General features: G+C 26.5%; 1 protein-coding gene across 8 annotated transcripts in view; it reads left to right on the top strand.

The window, feature by feature from the left end:
- Positions 1 to 21,009, top strand: part of LOC126849519 (protein sprint) — a 186,554-nt gene that overhangs the window by 84,478 nt on the left and 81,067 nt on the right. For 5 of the 8 annotated variants that reach the window (XM_050591535.1, XM_050591463.1, XM_050591525.1 and 2 more), the window contains exon 3: positions 4,430 to 4,503. In XM_050591535.1, the coding sequence (XP_050447492.1) occupies positions 4,430 to 4,503 (74 nt within the window). Of the gene's footprint in view, positions 1 to 166; positions 539 to 4,429; positions 4,504 to 21,009 lie in introns of those variants that run through there. The other 3 variants (XM_050591548.1, XM_050591541.1, XM_050591508.1) reach the window with 3 other exon arrangements.

Below are 21,009 nucleotides of genomic sequence, written 5' to 3'. Positions count from 1 at the left end.
ACATATATTTTGCAAAATTTTTTTTTTGTTATCAAAATACTCGAGATACATATTCTATAGAAAATTTTAATTTTTTTTTACAAAAGATGTTTTTCTTCGAGACACCCTGTATCTTGCTTTCCCGCTGGCGCGATCCTATTAAACGCATTCTTACGACAGTGGACACTGGACTTTTGCGGCGGACACATGTCGCGCTAGTCAGACGCAAACCTTCGATTTATTTATTTAGCCTGCCTTTCTATTCATTGGTGCGTTCGTGTAGTTACTCAGCGTGCTTTTGCATTAGCATGTTCCTGCGTGTGCATTATGCGGCCGGCTCGTCGTGTAGCATATGATAATAAGCAGCAGTCGGAGACCCGTTTAATTGTCGTCCGTATGTTGTCGCCGCATTGCTGTGCCTAATCACCGTTGTTCTTCCACGTATTCGCAAATATTCGCAGTGAAATACGCGACACGGAAATACGTGTGTGTGTATGTATATATGTATTGTACATATATAGATACGAGATTAGTGTTGTATATGGGACGAGTAATAAAGGTGCGATAAAGTGCTGGTTTGTTAAATTTAAAAAGATACACGTTATGCATGGGAAGAAAAAGTTGCCTTGCAGGGAAAGAGAGGAAGCTCTATTATTTAAAATAAAATTTATTTTTTTATTTATTGTATTTAATACATTCATTATGTTTTATATATATTTTATATAAAAATTATTTTCTTACTTTTTTTTTAATTTTAAATATACACTTCTTGCAAAGTATTTTATCTTAAAATATTATATATATATTAATATTAATATTTGATCATCCAAGTATTCAAGAAGGATTATATACATATATATTCTGCTTTTATTAAAATTTCATTTATTAAAATTTTTCTTAATATTCTAATATTTTAGATCGATTTTAGATCGGATAAAGTAAAATAAAAAAATTTTTTCATGATTACATAAATATAATTTCTTTTGGGTTATATTTTATATAACAAAATTTTATATGTATATATATATATATATATATATATATATATATATATATAATTTTTATATTTATTTAAGAAATTATTTTATACAATATTTTCTTTCTGATTAAAATAAAGAGTATTTAAAATCTGTACAAATTATTTAAAATAAAATAAAAAAGTAAACTAGGAAAGATTTTTTGAGATATTCTAAATAAGAATATATTCTTATTTTATAGAATATAAAATTTCTTTCTCTCTTTTCCTCTCGTTTCTCTTTCTCTTCTTTTCTCTCTTTCTATTTTAATATCATAAAACATTACATCATAGTTTCCGAAATATCTCCGCGAATATGTTAATAATTTTCTCGGCAAAAAATTCTTCTTCGAATTTTACATGCTTGTTAAAATCGACTTCATGCGGAAAACTGAAGTAGAGAAACTTCTCTTGAACAATTGTAACATTCTCGTCAAATTGGAGTCTCAGACTCAAGTTTCCGACTACGATCATTAAGGAACGAATGTAAAAGGCTGTTCAATATCGCGATGGCGTGCCTGAAGCGCTCTCGAGGCTTGAAGATTAAGAAGAGCACTCGACGCAAGCGAACGAGAGCAGAAGCGCGATGCAAACGGACTCTTTCGGATTAAAATGGTCCACTGAAACTCATTCCCCGAATTAAACGGATTAGATCCAATCAGCACTCGTCGCGGCCGCTGTTGCTTGCTGAAGCTGAAGCGAAGCACGCAACACGTTGCGTAACGACGGCGGATACGTTTAATTCGATATCGCGTCGTTTGTTTAATTAAATCAGCTGTGGTCGGAATGATGTATGAATTTCGTATCTTATCGTCTCTGCATTTTACCAGCATACCTATAATATTATTTTAAGATAATTAAATAAAGGCGATACATTTTTCTCTCTCTCTCTCTCTGGTTAAACGAATTGCCGCGATTAATCTTTACTTTTATTTCACCGATGTCAAGGCCATGATTTTTATGGATTCCGATGGTTTAAAGAATGTTACGCTTCTTCGAATCGATGAAAGGTTTCCCCGGTACTGGGCTTCCTTGGCACGTCTCGCGAATCTATCGCTTTCCTTATCGAGAGCTTCGAGTTCGACAGCCAAGGAATATTCGGCCGTTTCGCCGACTTTATGAGAGGTTTCACGCTCCGCTGACTCATGCCGAGTACGCCACGTGGTCACGATTTGTCAAATTCTTCCGACTCACGATGCACTATCTTTCGTTAATTTTCTTATTGATATGCTCGACGAGGCAAATAATCTTGTTTGGGATTTTAACAACTCTCTATAACTCACTCTAATCAATGATTGTTAAACAATTAACATAGAGAAAAAAATAATATTGATTAGTATATTTCGAAGAATTATGAAAATTAAACTTATACATTTTTTTATTTTTGAGTAATAGAAGCATTAAATTAAAAATATAATATACATTGAAAGACATATTTGTTAATATAGTATATAAAAAGTAATGTTAAAAAAATATTTATCGTATTAAACAATAATGATTAAAATCTCTTAAATATAATAATAATATAAATTAATATAATATAATAACACAATAGAAAGTGAACTTATGAAAAATTAAAATTAAATATAATATTAAATATAAAATTAATATTAAATATAAAATTAAAACGACAGCATATTTTTTGAGAGATCTGTAAAAGCGGTTTTGCGCTACTTTTGGCAATATTTTAGAGTTTTGCAAGAATAAAGATTCCGGCAGCGCCGTGTGGTTTGGTTGTCTGTGTCCGAATGTGTCGCTGTGAAAATTTTAGAAGCACAAGTTTGTAAATACGAGTGACATGACAGTAGCATTGCCAGGAACGGGAGCCGATGCTCGCATTGACAGATTGCAGTTCGTTCTATCTGTCGATCGGGGAGACGGGAGGAATCAGGATATGATCGGGAGTGGTGGATTGTGCAATTACATTTTCACGATGACCCTTCCAGCTACGTTTCGTGCGGTATAACTCTCGTCTCTCTAGAGGGAGGAAAACATGTATTTAAATTGCGCTCACGCATTCCCATGTACCGCAAGTACGCGCTTATATTTATGCAAGTCGGGGTGGCTGATGATTGTGGTTCGCTAATGACTGTGGCATTTGCAGCTGCGATAAAAGAAAAGGGCGTATAGAGTTACCGAAAAAATATACCCCTTTTTAGATAATATTTGTTAATTTTTTAATGTTCCTTTTTCTGTTGCATTCTCGGTACGTATATATTTTTTATAATTTTTAAATTATTTTTTTTAAAGATAATTTTATTTTTAAAATAACATCATACTCTTAAGATATTACCTTTCCATTAAATTTTATGTATTATTTTTATTCAATTATTTATATATTTTAATTATATATATTAATTTTTTCAAATATAATATATTTAGAATATATAATATTATGTGTATGTGTGTGTGTGAATAAAGAAGATAGAGTTTTTTTCATAAATAAACGAATTATATGGGCTTACAAATGTAAAAGAATAATTTTGTACACGGAATGAAAGAATGCGCGAAAATACGGAGCTTCAACTGCACATACAGATATACAATTTTTCTGCTCACGTGCCATCACGGAAGCTTTATCGGATCGCTTCTTCCCCTCAACAACGCTCAATATTGACTCTACGAAAGTGCTCGCGGACGGAAACCTTCTAATTTTCCGGCCTTCCGATTTTCGTCGACGCAATGCAAATACAGGAGCAGTTTGCTGTGCTGCTACGGCGAGAGAGAAACACGCTGAAAAATATCGCGTCCACCATTATTGCCACGATTACTGTCTCGCGGTGTCACATTTTACACAAGATTAAAATCAGTCTTAAAATTATAGATTTATAATCAAATCGTAGCCAGCAATAATGATAATTAATGAATATAGTGATATAATTTAATAATGACGATAAATAAAGTTTTTACACACTTACAGAAAATAAATTTTTTATGAAAGAAATTTACAATTGTGAATTATTATTAGTATAATAATTTGAAAAAGATTTAATTTACTTAATTTTATAATGTATTTTTTAAAAAAAGGTCATTAAATTTATAAAGTTTTTTATAATATTAATTGCAGAATCTTGCATAAAAAATTTCATAAATTTAAGACGTTAAATCACATTTCTTCAGGAAATAAATTTTAAATTTAAACACACACAGATTAAAATTAATATTTTAATAATATAATTTAAATTTAAACTTTTTTTTTAATTAAAAACTAGTTTCTCTTTAACTTAAGTCTTAATTTTTAATTATTATTATATTATTTAATCTCGAAAGCTCAATATGCTTACTTCAAACGCCATCAACTTAAAAATTTATTAATTTCAACTTTACACTAACGAAAACATTATTGATCGATCATAGAGATAATTGATAGAATATTGACTGATTGGCGAACGTGTCTTTGTAATCACCTCATTGACCTCTTTATCTGTCTTTCAGTTGCTTAATTCTCTGGCGACCGATTTGGACTGCATGCTGAGCGAGCTCTGCACGACCCCGGATTCCTACGAACGGTAAGCTTATCTTTCTTTTTTTCCTTCGGCCTTCTCTCAACGAGGTCAAGTGCGACCGCGCATCGTTCGTTTCGAATCCGAGATCAATTGATGAGAAAATTTTGTTGGAGCCTGTGCTATTCTTCTAATTTAGGAAACGATCAATTTACAATAAGTAACATAATAATTGTATGTATATATATATATATATATATATATATATATATATATAACAAATATATAGACAAAGAAAAATGTAAACATTAAATGTAATTTTGTGCTATTATGTGGGGTCAAATAAATAACATAGATTATTTTTTTTATTAATCCTTTTAAATTATATACACAGTATAATATATATAAACAAAAAGAATATATATTTTTTAAATATTTAAGCTTAAACATTATAGATTATATTCTTGTCTATATACTATACATATTATCTTTGATTTTGTCTTATAAAAATTATTTGATGATGAATTTTACATTTATTTAATTTTATATCAAAATTTAAATTAAAATTAAGCATTATATGTCAAACATATAAAAAAATTAAGATTTGAAAGAGGGAAAGTTATATATATATATATATATATATATATATATATATATATATATAATTATATTATGAAGATATACATATTTAAGTATATAGAGGTATAATATAGAAATAATTTTGATGTATGTGCATATTTTATATATATGTTAAATATGTATAAAAAATAAATACGAGTGTCTTATTGTAATGTATATATATTTTGGAAAAATTCGCGTTATAATGCGGAAAACATATTAACCATTCTTGCCACATGCGGTGGAGGTTAAATCAAATTAATTCACGTAATTTATGGGGAAAATCTCGCGTGAATAATTTCCATATCGCGTAGAATCCTTCTTGTGATGTATAAGAGACTGCGCTTACAATATCCAAGATGTTATATAGAACACTAGGCATTGTATACCGGGTGGCCAATATTATCTATTAAATCTTCTATATTTGCTATAAATTAATTCCATTAATTTGCAGTTTTATTGCGAATTTTAATAAGAAATAATGAAAAGTGAAAAAAGAGACGACTTACAGATACTAGTGTGAAATGCTTATTTGCTTCATACAATTATATAGTATAAAAATTATGTTAAATACTATTTGTTAATAATGAAATTTTTTTGTTTCTTTTTTTTCTCGTTCCTTCTTTAAAAAACGATTTTAATTTATTTTAATTTATTCTCATTATTGGCGATCATCGGTTATATAAACTGCTTATATAAGGGATAGATGCATATAGATGTTGATTTTTAGACGCACATACACTCATATATTGAATATGTATATGTATGTATGTATATATGTACGTGTATATACATAGTCGTCTTAAACTTTAAGATTTAACATCTGGGGTGCGTCCTTCTATTCACTCGAAAGAGAAGATGGACGATGTCTTCCTGAATGGACGGAAAATTTCAATAGCTCGAGAAGGGTTCGAAAGTTTGAAACTTGGCATAACTTGAGCTTTATATCGACAAATATGATTAACTGCGATTTCAGATAATGATTACGCGTGTTTTGTTGACAATTTAAACAAGTTATTTACAAAATCGAACTTTACATCACCATTAATTTGATTGTGTAATGTCATTAATTCTCATTAATTGTGTTCTATAGTAAAATTAATATGTACGTATATAAATTAAAAGATACTAATATTAATTTTTATTTAATATTATTTTTTTAAATAAAATTTTAAATAAAATTTTTTAATCAAAATTTAATTAAATATAACACATGTAAAATTTTTAATAATTTAATGCACAAGAGACTTTCTATAACTTTTTAAATTTTTAATACTTATTAAAGATTAAACAGAATTAATTAAAGAGAAATATTAAAATAGATAAATTTAAATATTATATTATATGAATTTAGATATTTCTCTCTCTTTCTTTACGCGTTGTCAACATTTGTCATATAGAAATTAAATTCATAATTATGTTTTATGAATTCGTCAATTGCATATGCTGAAATATATAAGTTACATTGGCATTCTAACTGAGGAAATACATATTGATTTTAATTATTGTGTGACAGAATTTCGAAATCTTAAAAATTTAGTGACAATACATATCACATCTATGTATCAAATTATTTTATTGTCATTTACAAATTGTTATTATTGACACATAAAAGGTATGTGCATGTTTTTATTACATATTGCGCGAAAGAAGCATTGTCTACAATTTTATAGAGATGATATGAGCGCTATTATGAGGCCACGCTGAAACGGCTTACAGCTGGCAACTCGAACAGCAATTATGCATAATATTATGACACTAATTTCGAGCACATGTTACGAATTAGGTCGTTTGTTAGCGATACTAATTTTACGTATATACAATATTAATTCACATACCGTTTGGTCTTAAAATGATTTCATACTTGAAGTATCTAATTAATTTATTGACTTACAGAACATATACTTAACATTATAATAGAAAAATAGTAACTAATAGAAAAATAATAAAAATCTTGCAAAATATTTTATAATATTAATGTTTTCTATATTATGTAACATATAAATATAGAATTGTATGCAGAATTATATATAGAATTTTGTACACACGTGTTTTCGCCTTTTTACAAAAATGCATTTCCCATATTTTCCGAGAGGGAGAGAGATACACATATTTTTAAATATAATATTTGAAAATATATATTTAATTTTGATTTTTAATATTTTTTAATATATACTATACATTTTTTTAAGTGTTTAATGTATTATATATTTAATATAATATAAATATATTTTTTGAGGAAGATTAAAAGAGAGCATCTATGAAACGCTTTTAAAAATGTTTAATCTTTAAAGATGTTTTATTAAATATATCGCAAAAGAAATTAGTAATGTTTTTTAATTATATACTTTGCATTTTTTTTTACGAAAATGCGCGCTCCCTGATTTTTCTAAAAAAAAGTTACGGGGGAGATAGCGCATTTATTATTAATCTCATACCGTCTGAAGACTTGTTCGTAATAAACTGTTATAACTTCCTTCAAGAAGTGTATTCTCTTTTTCTCGCCACAACGAAAGTTCGAGCGCTTTTCCAAATTGTACATCCTTGCGATATAAATTGCTCATCGCAATGTTAGTTTGCATCACTTTCAATATACGTAATCGATGCAGAAAAAACATCACTTCGCTGCTATTTTATACCGTGTAAAAAATGACGAGAGACATTTATTAATGTCCGTTCTCAATTGTACCTTATCGCGAAGATTACTCATGCTATTTTGCCTTGAAACGCACCAATTTTTTATTCTGCCTACTGCATCAAATATAATAGTAATATAATTAATGATTATTTAATACTATAACGATTATAGATAATAATGATGATAATAATTGATTGCAATGAAATATTATTGTATTTACATAACAAATTCTCTGCGTGATATTTAATAGGGATTATAGTATGTATGATAGTTTATATATTAATCAGTTATTAATATGTGACATTAAAATTAAAATTAAACATTAAAACTAAACTGATTGATTACTAAAATAGAAATAAATTGATAAAAATTAACTATGACAAATATAAGTTTATTAAAAATGTCAAAGTAATAAGTTAAATTTTTATTTAAGAAATCATCATTTGTGTCATGATCAAGTAATCGATTTTTTGTATTTATATACATATATACATATATACACATACTATGTATATATATATATATATATATTTATTATATATATATATATATATATATATATATAATTATTATTATATATATATGTATATATAATTATTATATATATATATATATATATAATATTTATAATTATTATATATATATAATATTTATATATATTATATATATAATATGTATAATATTATATAATTATTATATATATATTATTATATATATATACGTATATATGTATATATATATAAATATATATACTTTGTCTCATGAAAATTATTGTCAGTAAAAAAAATGTTGGTCTCGGAAAAAAATGGATTTAAATAATTATATAAGATATATGCGTATATACAATACTCGCCAAATTTCAAACATAATATATGACCATGTATGATCTTATGTCTATTTCTTTCTTGGGTGATTAATCAAAGTTTCGTTCTTTTAACATTTATTCACACATTTCATAGAGATACTTCATATTGCGCTTTTCAGCACATATCACATGTCGTAATGATTAATCGCAATGGATGAAAAATATGACGGGAATGACCAGCATCGGATCTCTAATTTATACGATTGTACATCGATAAAAAACGCTCGCGTATATATGCAAATTAGCTGGACGAACGGATGACGGTACGAGCGACGAGACGCGACGGTTTGCGCGAATGAAATTTCCAATTTTTCTCCTATCGCTCTCCACCGGAGATATCGAGACCCCCTTCCATTTTTTTTCCCGGAAATATCATTCTCCGTTTCCGACAGGCGCCCGACACTTTTGTTCGTCAAATTCGTGTTAGCAGTAACCAATGTTTTCATCGGGCTTGGCAGCAAAAAAAAAAAAGAAGAGAGAAAGTGCTTTTAAAAAAATGGTTGTGATGCGTATGACGATTTTTCCATTGTTTTACTCTTGCGCTCTTTGCATCGTTGCAAGTGCGGACTTTATAAATTGCAGAATTAACATTCTGATAGAAAAAAAAAACCCAGAAATGTCAAGTAAATTTACAATTTACATAAAAATTTGTTATTGAAAACAAGAATATTTTGAATGATTTTAAAACGAATGTACTAAAAATTTGCTTCGTAATAAAAAATAAAACTAAAAATATAATTTATAAATTTGTGGAAGGGAGAAAGATAATTCTTGGGAATAATAATGAAGAAGCTTGTGATTTTTTAGAATTTTATCTGAAATCTTTTGTTTTATGAACAAGTTTAATCTAGTCTTTATACATATATATCTGTTTTTGCAAAGTTTAAATTTCTTTTAGAAAAAGCGAGACATTTAATGTACATTTCGGGAACTTTGATCAGTGACGTTATAAGCAGCTTTTCGAACTAAACCCGTGTTACTGTCACTTACAGTTCCAGACAAGAGGTCGGCGAGGATAAGGAGACGCGGAATTGAAATGAAATTCTGTGATAATTGCAGTTGAATTATTATTGGCCGGCAATCTCGGTAAAAAGTTTGTTTTTGCCTCAAATCGGTGAGCCATCAGCTGTTTTCGATGTAATGACAGCAAGAAGAACATTTGTTTCGATTCTAAATTATTCTATGACAGAATAATTTTTAGTTAAATAATTTAATATATGTAATTAAATTAATGTAATTTAATTAATATATATATGTGTGTATGTGTCTGTGTATACATATACATATAGTAATAAACATAATGTATAACAATATTTTTATTTTTTTTAGACTAAATTAAAATTTATTAATTGAATTATTTAACTGCGTAAATTATTATATCTTGAAATTATTTAAAATAGAAATAAATATATATATATATATATATATATATATATATATATATTTAATAATATATATAATCATATAGAATAAAAAAATATATGATTTAACAAGAAATAGGAAGGGAGAGAGAGAGAGAGAAAGAGGGAGAGGAAATAGAATGTGTTGTTTTCTCTTTTGCAGCGACTTTGTAAACTAGCTCACTATTCCAGCATCATGCTGGATCGTTAATGCGATCAATCTCTGACATAATTAATCTCCTCTTTTTCAAGCGATCTCTAGCATGGCATAATTAAGTCTTATCTTTCCAATCTCTGCGCGCGATATAATAATAATAATTATTATTACGTGGTTTCCCACTATATAATATACATAATTTAATTGCAAAATTTTACTAATAATTGTTTATATTTACTTTATATATTATTAATTATTATTTTTAACGGTTGAAGAATCTTCAGCCTAGATGTTGCACAAGCATTTTTAATAAACGGCTCTTAACGGCCTTAAGAATTTAATAATACCCTCCACACGAAAGCATAATGGCACATTCTTTCTCGTCTCGTGGCGCGCACACGTCATTTCCGGATATTCCCCAAGCCATTAAACGAGGTGTGTATCTCCGGCCGATGTGAATTTCGAGAGTGCACAGCAAATTCGCTTTTAATGCACGCTTTCTCTCCTCCTTTTGCATCCCTTCCTTCCATCCTTCAACCATCTTGACATCGAAAAATAATGTAATTTTCCATCTCCCGCAGCTCCTCGTCGTCGTCCAGATGTGCGATCGCAGCATTAGATTCGCATTAGACCGGACGAGATCGTTCGAGGTGCATTCGGAAGGAGATACAATTTTCGCCATAACATAAAAACTTGTGTTTATCGTCTGCTTTTTCCGACACTGCCTTCCTGCACGAGCTACATGGAATTTCTCTCGTCGAGAAAAATAGCAAGATAACGTACTCTCTTTTTATTATTTGTGTAAAATAAATCGATTCGTATCGAACATTTTTAGGAAGATATAATTCAGGAAGATATAATTCATTTCTAAATTAAACTTACAAAAATTATAATAATTATAAATTATAACAATATTAAAAAAAAAAATTATAACAATAAATTATAAAATTATAAATTAAAAAATTATAACAATAAATTATAAAATTATAAATTAAAAATTATAACAATATTAAAAAAAACTTGTTATATCATATAATAAATAAAAAGTTCTCTATAACAAAATGTATTAAGTGTTATAATACATAAATTATAATTATAATAATACGAAAAAATTAAATTAGCATAATAATACGAAAAAATTAAATATTTAGAAAATATAAAAACAGAGAAAATATATAAAATAAATATATATTGAGAAATACATTATTAATATTATAATATATTTAGTGCCAATTAAAGTGAAAGAATATAATTCCGTAAACATCTTGTGTAAAATAATATTGTGTATATACCATTCCTTGAGGATTTCTCTCAATATAGTAGATGTCTGCGGAGAATCGAGGAACAAGTTTGAGCTATGATGCTCCTGGGAGTTGCGGAAGCTTCAAGTCTTGCGCCATGACGTCTATGGACTACAAGAACCATCAGCAGAACCACCACCATCCCCTGTGTACATACTATATAGGACGCGTACCCGCATAAGGACGCCTAAAAGCAGTTCATCTGGCGAAACTATCGGTCCAGACATTGTCTGTCCGAAATTTATGGGGTTCACCACGGGTTATTTCTGCCGTTGACAGTTTTGGATGGTCAAAAGAAACTATTAGATGTCGATAACATAAAGCGTCGCGTCCAATATATCGAAAAGTGATCGATAAAAAATCAAGAACGTAAAGCGAGCTCCTAAAATATTGAAGATTTTACAAATCTCTCATCAAAATGAGTTAAGACGATATTAAATATATGTAAATTAAAAAGCAAATACGAGTCAAATACAGCTAATGTTAATAGATACATATTAATATATATTTTAGATTTTTTATTTTATTTTATTTTATTTTTTTTTTTTTGATCCCTTATAATTTTAATTAATTTATTTTGATTTTCATAAATGATTCTAGAAAATGAGTTAAGAAGATATTAAATATATGTAAATTAAAAAGCAAATACGAGTCAAATACAGCTAATGTTAATAGATACATATTAATATATATTTTAGATTTTTTATTTTATTTTATTTTATTTTATTTTATTTTATTTTTTTTTTATTTATAATTTTAATTAATTTATTTTGATTTTCATAAATGATTCTAGAACCGCACGAAGAAAAAAATGATTTGCCGGACATACACATTCTTTTCTAACACCCTGAAAATTTAAGTAAGTCTAGATGAACAAAAAAAAAAAAATAGAAAATAAAAACAAATGTCGAATTATTTGCGGGAAAAGTAGACTACAGAGATTCGCGAGAAGAGAGAGTCGAGAGAGGCGGACGATCGAGTTATCCGGAAACTCGATATAACTCGGCACACGGAGATTCCCCCGGGTCGATTTCTCCGGATATATCTCCCCCTGATTTCTGGCGGCTAACGCGAGTCTGATGTTTGCCGAGGGGACCGTGCACTCCACCCTTATCCACCACCCCGTATCGTTAGCGGGTAGACAAAGGGTGCGTGCCCACGTCGCCGGGAATACGTGCCCCGAGGCACTGCTAATTCCGTCGATAATAGATTTTCAAGTCCGGCGCATCGCACCATTTCCGCCATTCGTCAGCGTCTCGTTCGCGCGAATTTGCACCGAGCGCAAAATTACATTCCTTCAATGAAGGAAGTTTCTCACGTTTCTCTCGACAATTTCGGATTAGAGCGGGATGTCATACTGACGTTATATAAACCGTGTAAAAAGAAATATATTTATTATAATATATTTATTACAATATATTTATTAGAATCAGTTTTTATTGTATTGGGTTGGCAACTAAGTTGTCGCCGTTTTTTTTTCAAAAGTTTATTTTTCAATAAAAATTAACAACTAATTAATCAATAATGTATTCTCCCTTGTTGTTTACAATTTCTTCCCAACGTTCAACAAGATTTTCAATTCCTCATTGGTAGAAATCGCCCGGTTTCGACTCGAAAAATTCATCCAACCAAGCTCTCAATTCTGCATTAGTATTGAACGAAACTCCGCGCATAGCATTTGAAAGACATCGAAAGAGGTGGAAATCCGAGCTTTTGCGGCCTTAGAACCTTGATTAAAAGCAAAAAGAAGGAGGTGTCGAAAATGCTCATTTTTCTCAACTTGACATTCCATTTTAATGATCTGAAAATTAACATAAATTAACTCGAACAAAAAAAAAACATAGATTCCGGTAGAACAAAACATCCTCTATCGAATGATTTAAAACATTATGCCGAAAACATTTAATGACATGCGGAATGTTAAAATTTAAAAAAATGGCGGGAACTTAGTTGCCAACCTAATAAAATAAAAAAATATTTTGTAACAAATTTATGCAAAATATATATTTCTTGTAATAATTAAAAGGTATAGAGATAGTGAGAAAAAGAAAGAGAATACAAGATAATGTATAATACACTAAATGAATAATGTAGAGGAACGATTAGAGTCTGAGATCTGCCGGGGACATTGTGACCCTGTTTCACTTAAAATGACATCTTCATGGAACAACACGACTGGCGCTGATGGTTGCCGGAAATTAGGTGATTGTTAAGCTAGCTTGCGAACAGTTGATGACAGTGAGATTAATTAGAGACACAATATATCTATATATATATATTGCGTCATCATATTCAGTTGTGAAAGCTAACTGGAGATCCTTAATATGTGAGAGATTCCACCCTTATTCGTGCAATATCTTCCATAAAGATGATTGTCGACTTCAATATATCTTATATATGCGAAAATTTTCTATATTAAATATAACTATGTTGTATTTTATTATTTTTATTACTATAATTATTTTTATATAATACTTAATTTGCATATTAAATCTTCTCAATTTTTTAAAAGTATTTCTATGATACTATTATAGAAAGTAACGTTGTACGTATCAATTCGTGTCATTAAACAAGATTAGTCTAAATTCTTTTAATTTTTTTACATAAGTATATTTTTACATAAATATATAAGAGAGAGAGAGAGAGAGAGAGAGAGAGAGAGAGAGAGAGAGTTTTGATAATAGATAAATATATATTTAAAAAATTTTAAAATATATATTTTATAAATATAAATAAATATATATTTTAAAAGTTTATTAAATATATATAAAAGTTATTATATAAAGTTTATTAAATATATATAAAAGTTATTAAATATATATTTTAAAAGTTTTTTTGACAACTACTGATAATACGAGATTTGATTAGCAGCACGTAGTAACATTACAATTGATTAAAGATTGTTATTGTTAGCGAGGTGAGATGGGGAAGATCAGTATCCAGTAAAGGGGAATCTCGAACACGTAGCCCAAGGGAATCATTGTATCTAAGTTATAACCTACATCGATTACGAAGTCCTTAATCATTATGGACGACACATTGGCGTAATGATTATATAAACATTTCCGAAAGGTAGACACGGAATTAATAAATTAAATACCAATCCTCTTTTATAAGTTTTTTTGGTGATAGATGCATGTATAATTTGTTACTTTATTTCTAAGAAAATGTTATTTAAATAATTTTATATTTAAAAATTTAAGACGAAATTAACAATTAGAACATAACTTAATGTTTCTTGAAATAAAAAATTATTTTAAAATTTTAATTAACTTAAATTATTTGAAATAATATAAAGATTAAGGAGAGTACATATATATATATATTTTACTTTATTTCCATAAAGAGTTATTAAATTATATATAAAAATTCAATTTTTATTTAATGGCATTTAATTTTTTTACAAAAAAGGTTTTTTAAAAATAATTTGTTTTAATTTTTGTTTTAATATTTTTTCTATTAAACTGCTTATTATTTATATTTAATTTTATTTTTAAAATAGTATAAATAGATAAATCTTTTTAAAAGAGAAATTTTTGTAGTTTTATATAACATTTTCTCCTGTAAATAAATAAAAAATGTTTTTTTTAATAATTAAATTGCTAAATAAATAAAAATTTGGGCGTATTTGAAATTTTATTTATAAAACTCTAAAATAAAAGATTCAGAAATTTTGTAGAAAAATTATTTAATCAAAAATAGGAATGTTTACATATTTAATTTCCTTCCCCTCCCTCTCTCTCTCGCGTTATCGTTTATAGGGAGTCGCGCTACAAAGGGATCGAAAGACAATTCAAGTGGAACGATAACGCCAATACTTCATCTTTTTCGTTACAATCGCAACCTTAATCTCCCTTTATAATATATTGTATATGTGTAATGTGCGTATATGTGTGTGTGTATATATATCTATATACGTACATATGCCATAAGATAAATCTCAAAAATGTTAACAGCTAATATATATAAGTTAATAACAGCTATCATTCTTGTTCTGCTGAAGATAGAGAAAAATAGTACAAGAAAAATTTGAAAGTGTGTTTAATAAGTATTAGCTTCCTACAAAGCTCCTATTTCTTTATTAATGCAATTATGCATTAGATCAGTGCAACTGCATTTTTTCAAATAGAATTGGCATCACTAATGTTTTATACATAAATCGATTATGCTTAGAATATTTTATGTTAAAGGATATAAGGATAAGATAAATGGAAAAACTATAATAATTTATGAAATGTTTGAATTTTATGTTTTTTTTTATATATCTGAGAAAATATATAAAAGTAATTTTGCCATTACATATATTAAAAAGGTATGCAGTTATTTTAATTTTGCGAATGCTGAGAACGCTTTTTACGGCTTGCTAATTAAATTTCAGTATAAATTATTTTTTATTTTTCTCAAAAATGATAAGTATTAAATTTTAAATATTAAATATAGAAATATAAGATATATTTTTAAATGACTAAATATGTTAATAGGTGTTTCGAAAGACATTGCATCAATATCTTGGCGTATTATTTAGATTGAACAATTATCAATATTTTGACGATGTGTTTAGGTTGGAATGACTATCTCATTAATTTTATTAACTCGAGTCATATATATATATATATATATATATATATATATATATATATATTTTTAGAATTTTTCACAAATCCAATTATTATATTTTAATTCACTTGTATTGTAATGAAAGATAAAATTGTGATGAAATGCATACTCGTTGACAGCATAGAATTATATATATATATATATATATATATATATATATATATATATATTAATTCATCACAATTTTATCTTTCATTACAATACAAGTGAATTAAAATATAATGATTGGATTTGTGAAAAAATTCTACAAGTATCGGATACTAAATAATTTATTTAATTATTAATACAGCAAATTAATTTTAATTTAACAATAATTGACAGGCCGTAGCTTTGGAATCCTTTAAAGATTTATCAGCAAAATAAGAAGTATCGAAGTATAAGATTTAGTTGTCATTTTTTATTGATGTTATATAGAATGTCTAAGCATTAAACGCATTTCTTTTGTATCGTGAATTTCTTTGCTTTGATTATTTTGTTACAAAAATATCAGGATAACATAACTTTAAAGTAAGAATAAAAGGGAGAGAGAAGATTGCAATGAATTATACTTCTCTCCAATATTTTTGCTCAAGGAATTGTCTCACAGTTGGCCAAAAAATCTACTATTTAGATGAAATACGTTTAATGAAAGAAGTCTTATATATATTGTTTTATTCCTTATCGATGACGGACATTAAATCATGTGATACTGTACATTGTACGGCTTTAATTGTTCTTATGAAATTACTTCCTGGATTCTCAAACGCTGAAATTAAAAGAATATTTTCAATTTTTATTGTGAAATTTATAATCTGTTGATGTACATTATATACTATATATTAGTATATTAATTATAGTCTTATATTTTTGAAAAATATTATGTGAATATATTTAGCTGCATGTGCGTAGAAAATATATTTTTATTACAATAAATTTTATTATTTTATTTTGAACTATATTTTAGTTTTTTCTAATTACTATTTTAAAAATATTTATATAAATGTTTCAATCTATTTAATATTATTTTTACAATCACTTATATATGTTCTTTTTCTTTTTGAAAAAATTAATTACATACATATGTTTAATAAATATATTAAATTATTGCAATATGTGTAAACATAGAATTATAAGCCGATGCTGAAGCGTTAGTTTAATAAGTTTTGACAAATAATTACGCGAAAGTATTGATAGATATGTTATTAATAAAATGAGAAATACAAGAAACTAAATTAGTATATCGGTAAAATGTTTTTAAATATAACAAAAAAATTTTTTTTATTTAAATTTTATTTATTTATTTTTTTTAAATAAATTTATATATGATTCTCTTTATCGATGTAATATATGAATGTATGTAATAAAGATAATATGTAATTAGTTATTTTTTCAAGAGAGAGAAATAGAGACAGACATAATATATAATGTAATAATAATAAAATACGCATAATTTACTTAATATGCGTATAATATGCGTTACCTTCATCTATGCATGTGCCACAGATGTCTTTGCACTGCTGTGCTTTGACTAAATCGGACGTGAGAGTTTCACAGTTCTTTAGAATTTTGTCTTTAAGCAGTACATCATTGTCGTCGATCTAAAATCGATATCAATTCATTATAAAAAGGAGTGAAAATTCGCATTTTAAGGCAAATATTTATTGTAAATTCATATGTATGGAAAATACGTACACCGCCTATTCTTTTCGTTGCACAGTAAATCGCCACAATGTTATGGTCCACTAAAGTTACAAATTTTATAATGCAGTTTGAAGTGTAAACATCAATAGTGAGACAAAATGTTTAAGTTTGCAGGTATGTGTATGTGTGTGTGTGTGACATCTATTTGGATTTACAGTTTATTAATATTATCTCCTTATCGAAATTAATGATATTTCTTTCAAGATTTATTTATATATATTTATGCCAACAGTGTTTTTATTGTGTTTTATAAACGCTTACGCAACTATTGCATTGACCATATTAGTCGAAATATCAATTGACATATTTAATATTAGAGAAATATTTGTAGAATCTATTCTCGTTTTTATGTGCACACAGTTCTTTCTTTTTTGTTATACATATTTCCATGTTTTTAATATTCTTGATCATTCTTTCAAAAGTATTCTTTTAACAAGAAATTTTTTTTATTGATTCTGTTCCTTCAAAATATTACTTGACATAATTTAACATAGTGACATCTGATAAATTGAACATTAAATAAATAATCACGATAGAGATATAATATTATTTGTATATTATATATCGGAACAAATAACAGGTAGAATTCAGCGAAAAAAGTTAAAGTATATCAAAAACAATTAAAATAATTCAGCGAAATAAAAGTTTAAACACGAATGTTTTTTTTCGGTTTCTTTACTGTTTACTTGCAGATTACAAGAACAAAAGAATATGCCTTTATATTGTAGAGATGCCTATCATATATTAATATATGATGCATTATAAAGTATGAGAATAAAACTATGATCATTTTATGAGGAGTATAATTTTTTTTTTAAATTGAATATTAGTTTGAATGTTATAAATTAGTTTTGATTCTCTTTAATGTTGAATATAAGAATATATTTAATGTTCCTATAAGATATGTGTTGCGTTATTGATAGAAATAATATCGTACGTTGTAATAGATTGGTACAATAGATTATTATTATTATACGATTATCTATATAAAATTTTCAAATAGAGTTACTGAATTTTATTCTTTTATAAGAAATTAGAAAAGTTCTACTTAATTTGTTAAAAATTTGCATAAATGCTAATTGTTATTATATTTCAATTTATAAAAAAATTATTTTATAATGGTCGGTGTTATCCACTATGATGGAATATTATTACTTAATAATCGATACTTACTCTTCAAACCCGGTATTTTCATACTTTCTTTTTTACATTCCATTACTTTCTCTACAAATTTTTTTCCGGTTATGATATTGTCGGCATGAATTATGGTAATCTGTAATCGAAAGAATCGTATGTGAAATTTTTAAGAATATACATTTAAATTATTATATTTTTTAAAAAGGGTAATTATTTTTTGATGAAATTTAAAATAGAAAAGATTAAAAATGTATATATTTAAATTACTTTATACAATCAAACTCTTAAATTTATTGAAACTTTGATCACTATATTCCGTACATAATGGCTTTTAATCTTTCTATATAATTATGTCCGGAAGTATTGATTATTCAAAAACATATTTCACATTAAACTTATTTTGTTTCGAGGGGAGCGTATAATAATTAACATGGTTTTATATCAAATAAAAGAGCTTTTAAGATTTGGAAATGTCACATGCATTATATATATATATATATATATATATATATATATATATATATATTTGTTAAATATATATTTAGTATATATATATATATATATATATATATATATATAATATATATATATAATATATATATATGTATATATATATATATATATATATATATATATATATGTATGTATGTATATATAATATGGAACTTTTAAATGTATTTTTAAAATAAAATATAATGATATAATTTTTTAACATATTTCATAGTAATTGCAATGAAATATTTTAAAAATAACTGTTAGTCGTGAACATTTTTTTCATTTACTTATTTCATATATTTAGGAATTACATCGAGATTCGAGGACGTTTGTCTTTGAATTTCAACGTCAAAGAGAAGCTACACGATAATAAAAATTTTAACTATATTTTAAAATTTAATCCACAATGACTTTGAACAAGCTTATGATCATAAGTCATTGGATGTATGCCTGTATATTTTATAAAAATTAAAACAAAAAAAATAAATAATTTTATTCATTAAAAAATGTCTTTAAATGACCCAAAAATTCCTTTTAAAAAATTACAAACTCTGGAAACAAAACTTTGTTTTGAATGTTTTTTTTTTTGAAAAATAAAGAGACTAAACTTAATCTGAAATATTTTTTTGAATATAATCAGGACTTCCGTAGATAAACGCGTAAGGTGATTTTGATAATTTTGAGGCGACACGATACGCGGAAATGTTCTTCGAAGGTATATTAAAGTCTGATAACAATGATAAAACAGGTCAATTGTTTTCGTGTAATTTATAAAAATATAAAATATAATGAGAAACAAATAATGAAATCTAAATTAGTAAAATAAATATTATTTATTCAATTTATATTACATGAGATATTAACAATAATTTTTTATATAGATTAATGATATATACATACATTATTATATATATATATATATATATATATATATATATATATATATATAATATTAAACATGCAGAAAGAACATGGAAATTTTATAAATTAATTATATAAAACGTAATGCAGAATATTAAATGAAATGAACGGGTTTTGCTTACGTGTGCGTAACTGACAATTGGCGATTATATATAATTATTAACTGATAAACATACAATTAAATATAAAATAAGTTAGTAATACGATCTCTAATTTTTAAATTAATTTTAATTCCGGAATATAGCATTATAACTGTAATATTTCATATACAAAATGTTTTATATACAAAATTATTATTATAGTATTAAAATTACAATATATACATATCACTATAATTGTTTAAATTTGTCATCAAATATGAAAATCTTTTTAATTGCGAAAGCATCACTAAAAGTTGTTTCTTCGTATATATATACTCGCTGCTTTGTACTTACCAACATACAAGCGATGAACACGGCAGTCTTCATTTTGCTTCTCTTTTTTAAGTACTGCAAAATTTAATAATCTGCACTATACTGTGAGCCATTGATTTTGTCAGTGGTATTTATATGGAACAAGTTGCATAATGGTTACATTCAGCGGATAAATTATTTACTCTCATTTTCTCCGCATTCATATAATTCCAGTGCACATAATTCTTTTTAATGATATCAAATACGATTATCAAATCTTTGTATGTTAATGAATTTAACATTCATATTCTTAATTAATCTTAATTAATCTTGTCTCCTGCCCCTACTCTT

This window comes from Cataglyphis hispanica, chromosome 1 (genome assembly GCF_021464435.1).
Source record: "Cataglyphis hispanica isolate Lineage 1 chromosome 1, ULB_Chis1_1.0, whole genome shotgun sequence".
In the NCBI taxonomy this organism is placed as follows: Eukaryota; Metazoa; Arthropoda; class Insecta; order Hymenoptera; family Formicidae; genus Cataglyphis; species Cataglyphis hispanica.
Note: the sequence above shows the minus strand (reverse complement) of the source record. Positions and strands in the feature narration are given on the sequence as shown.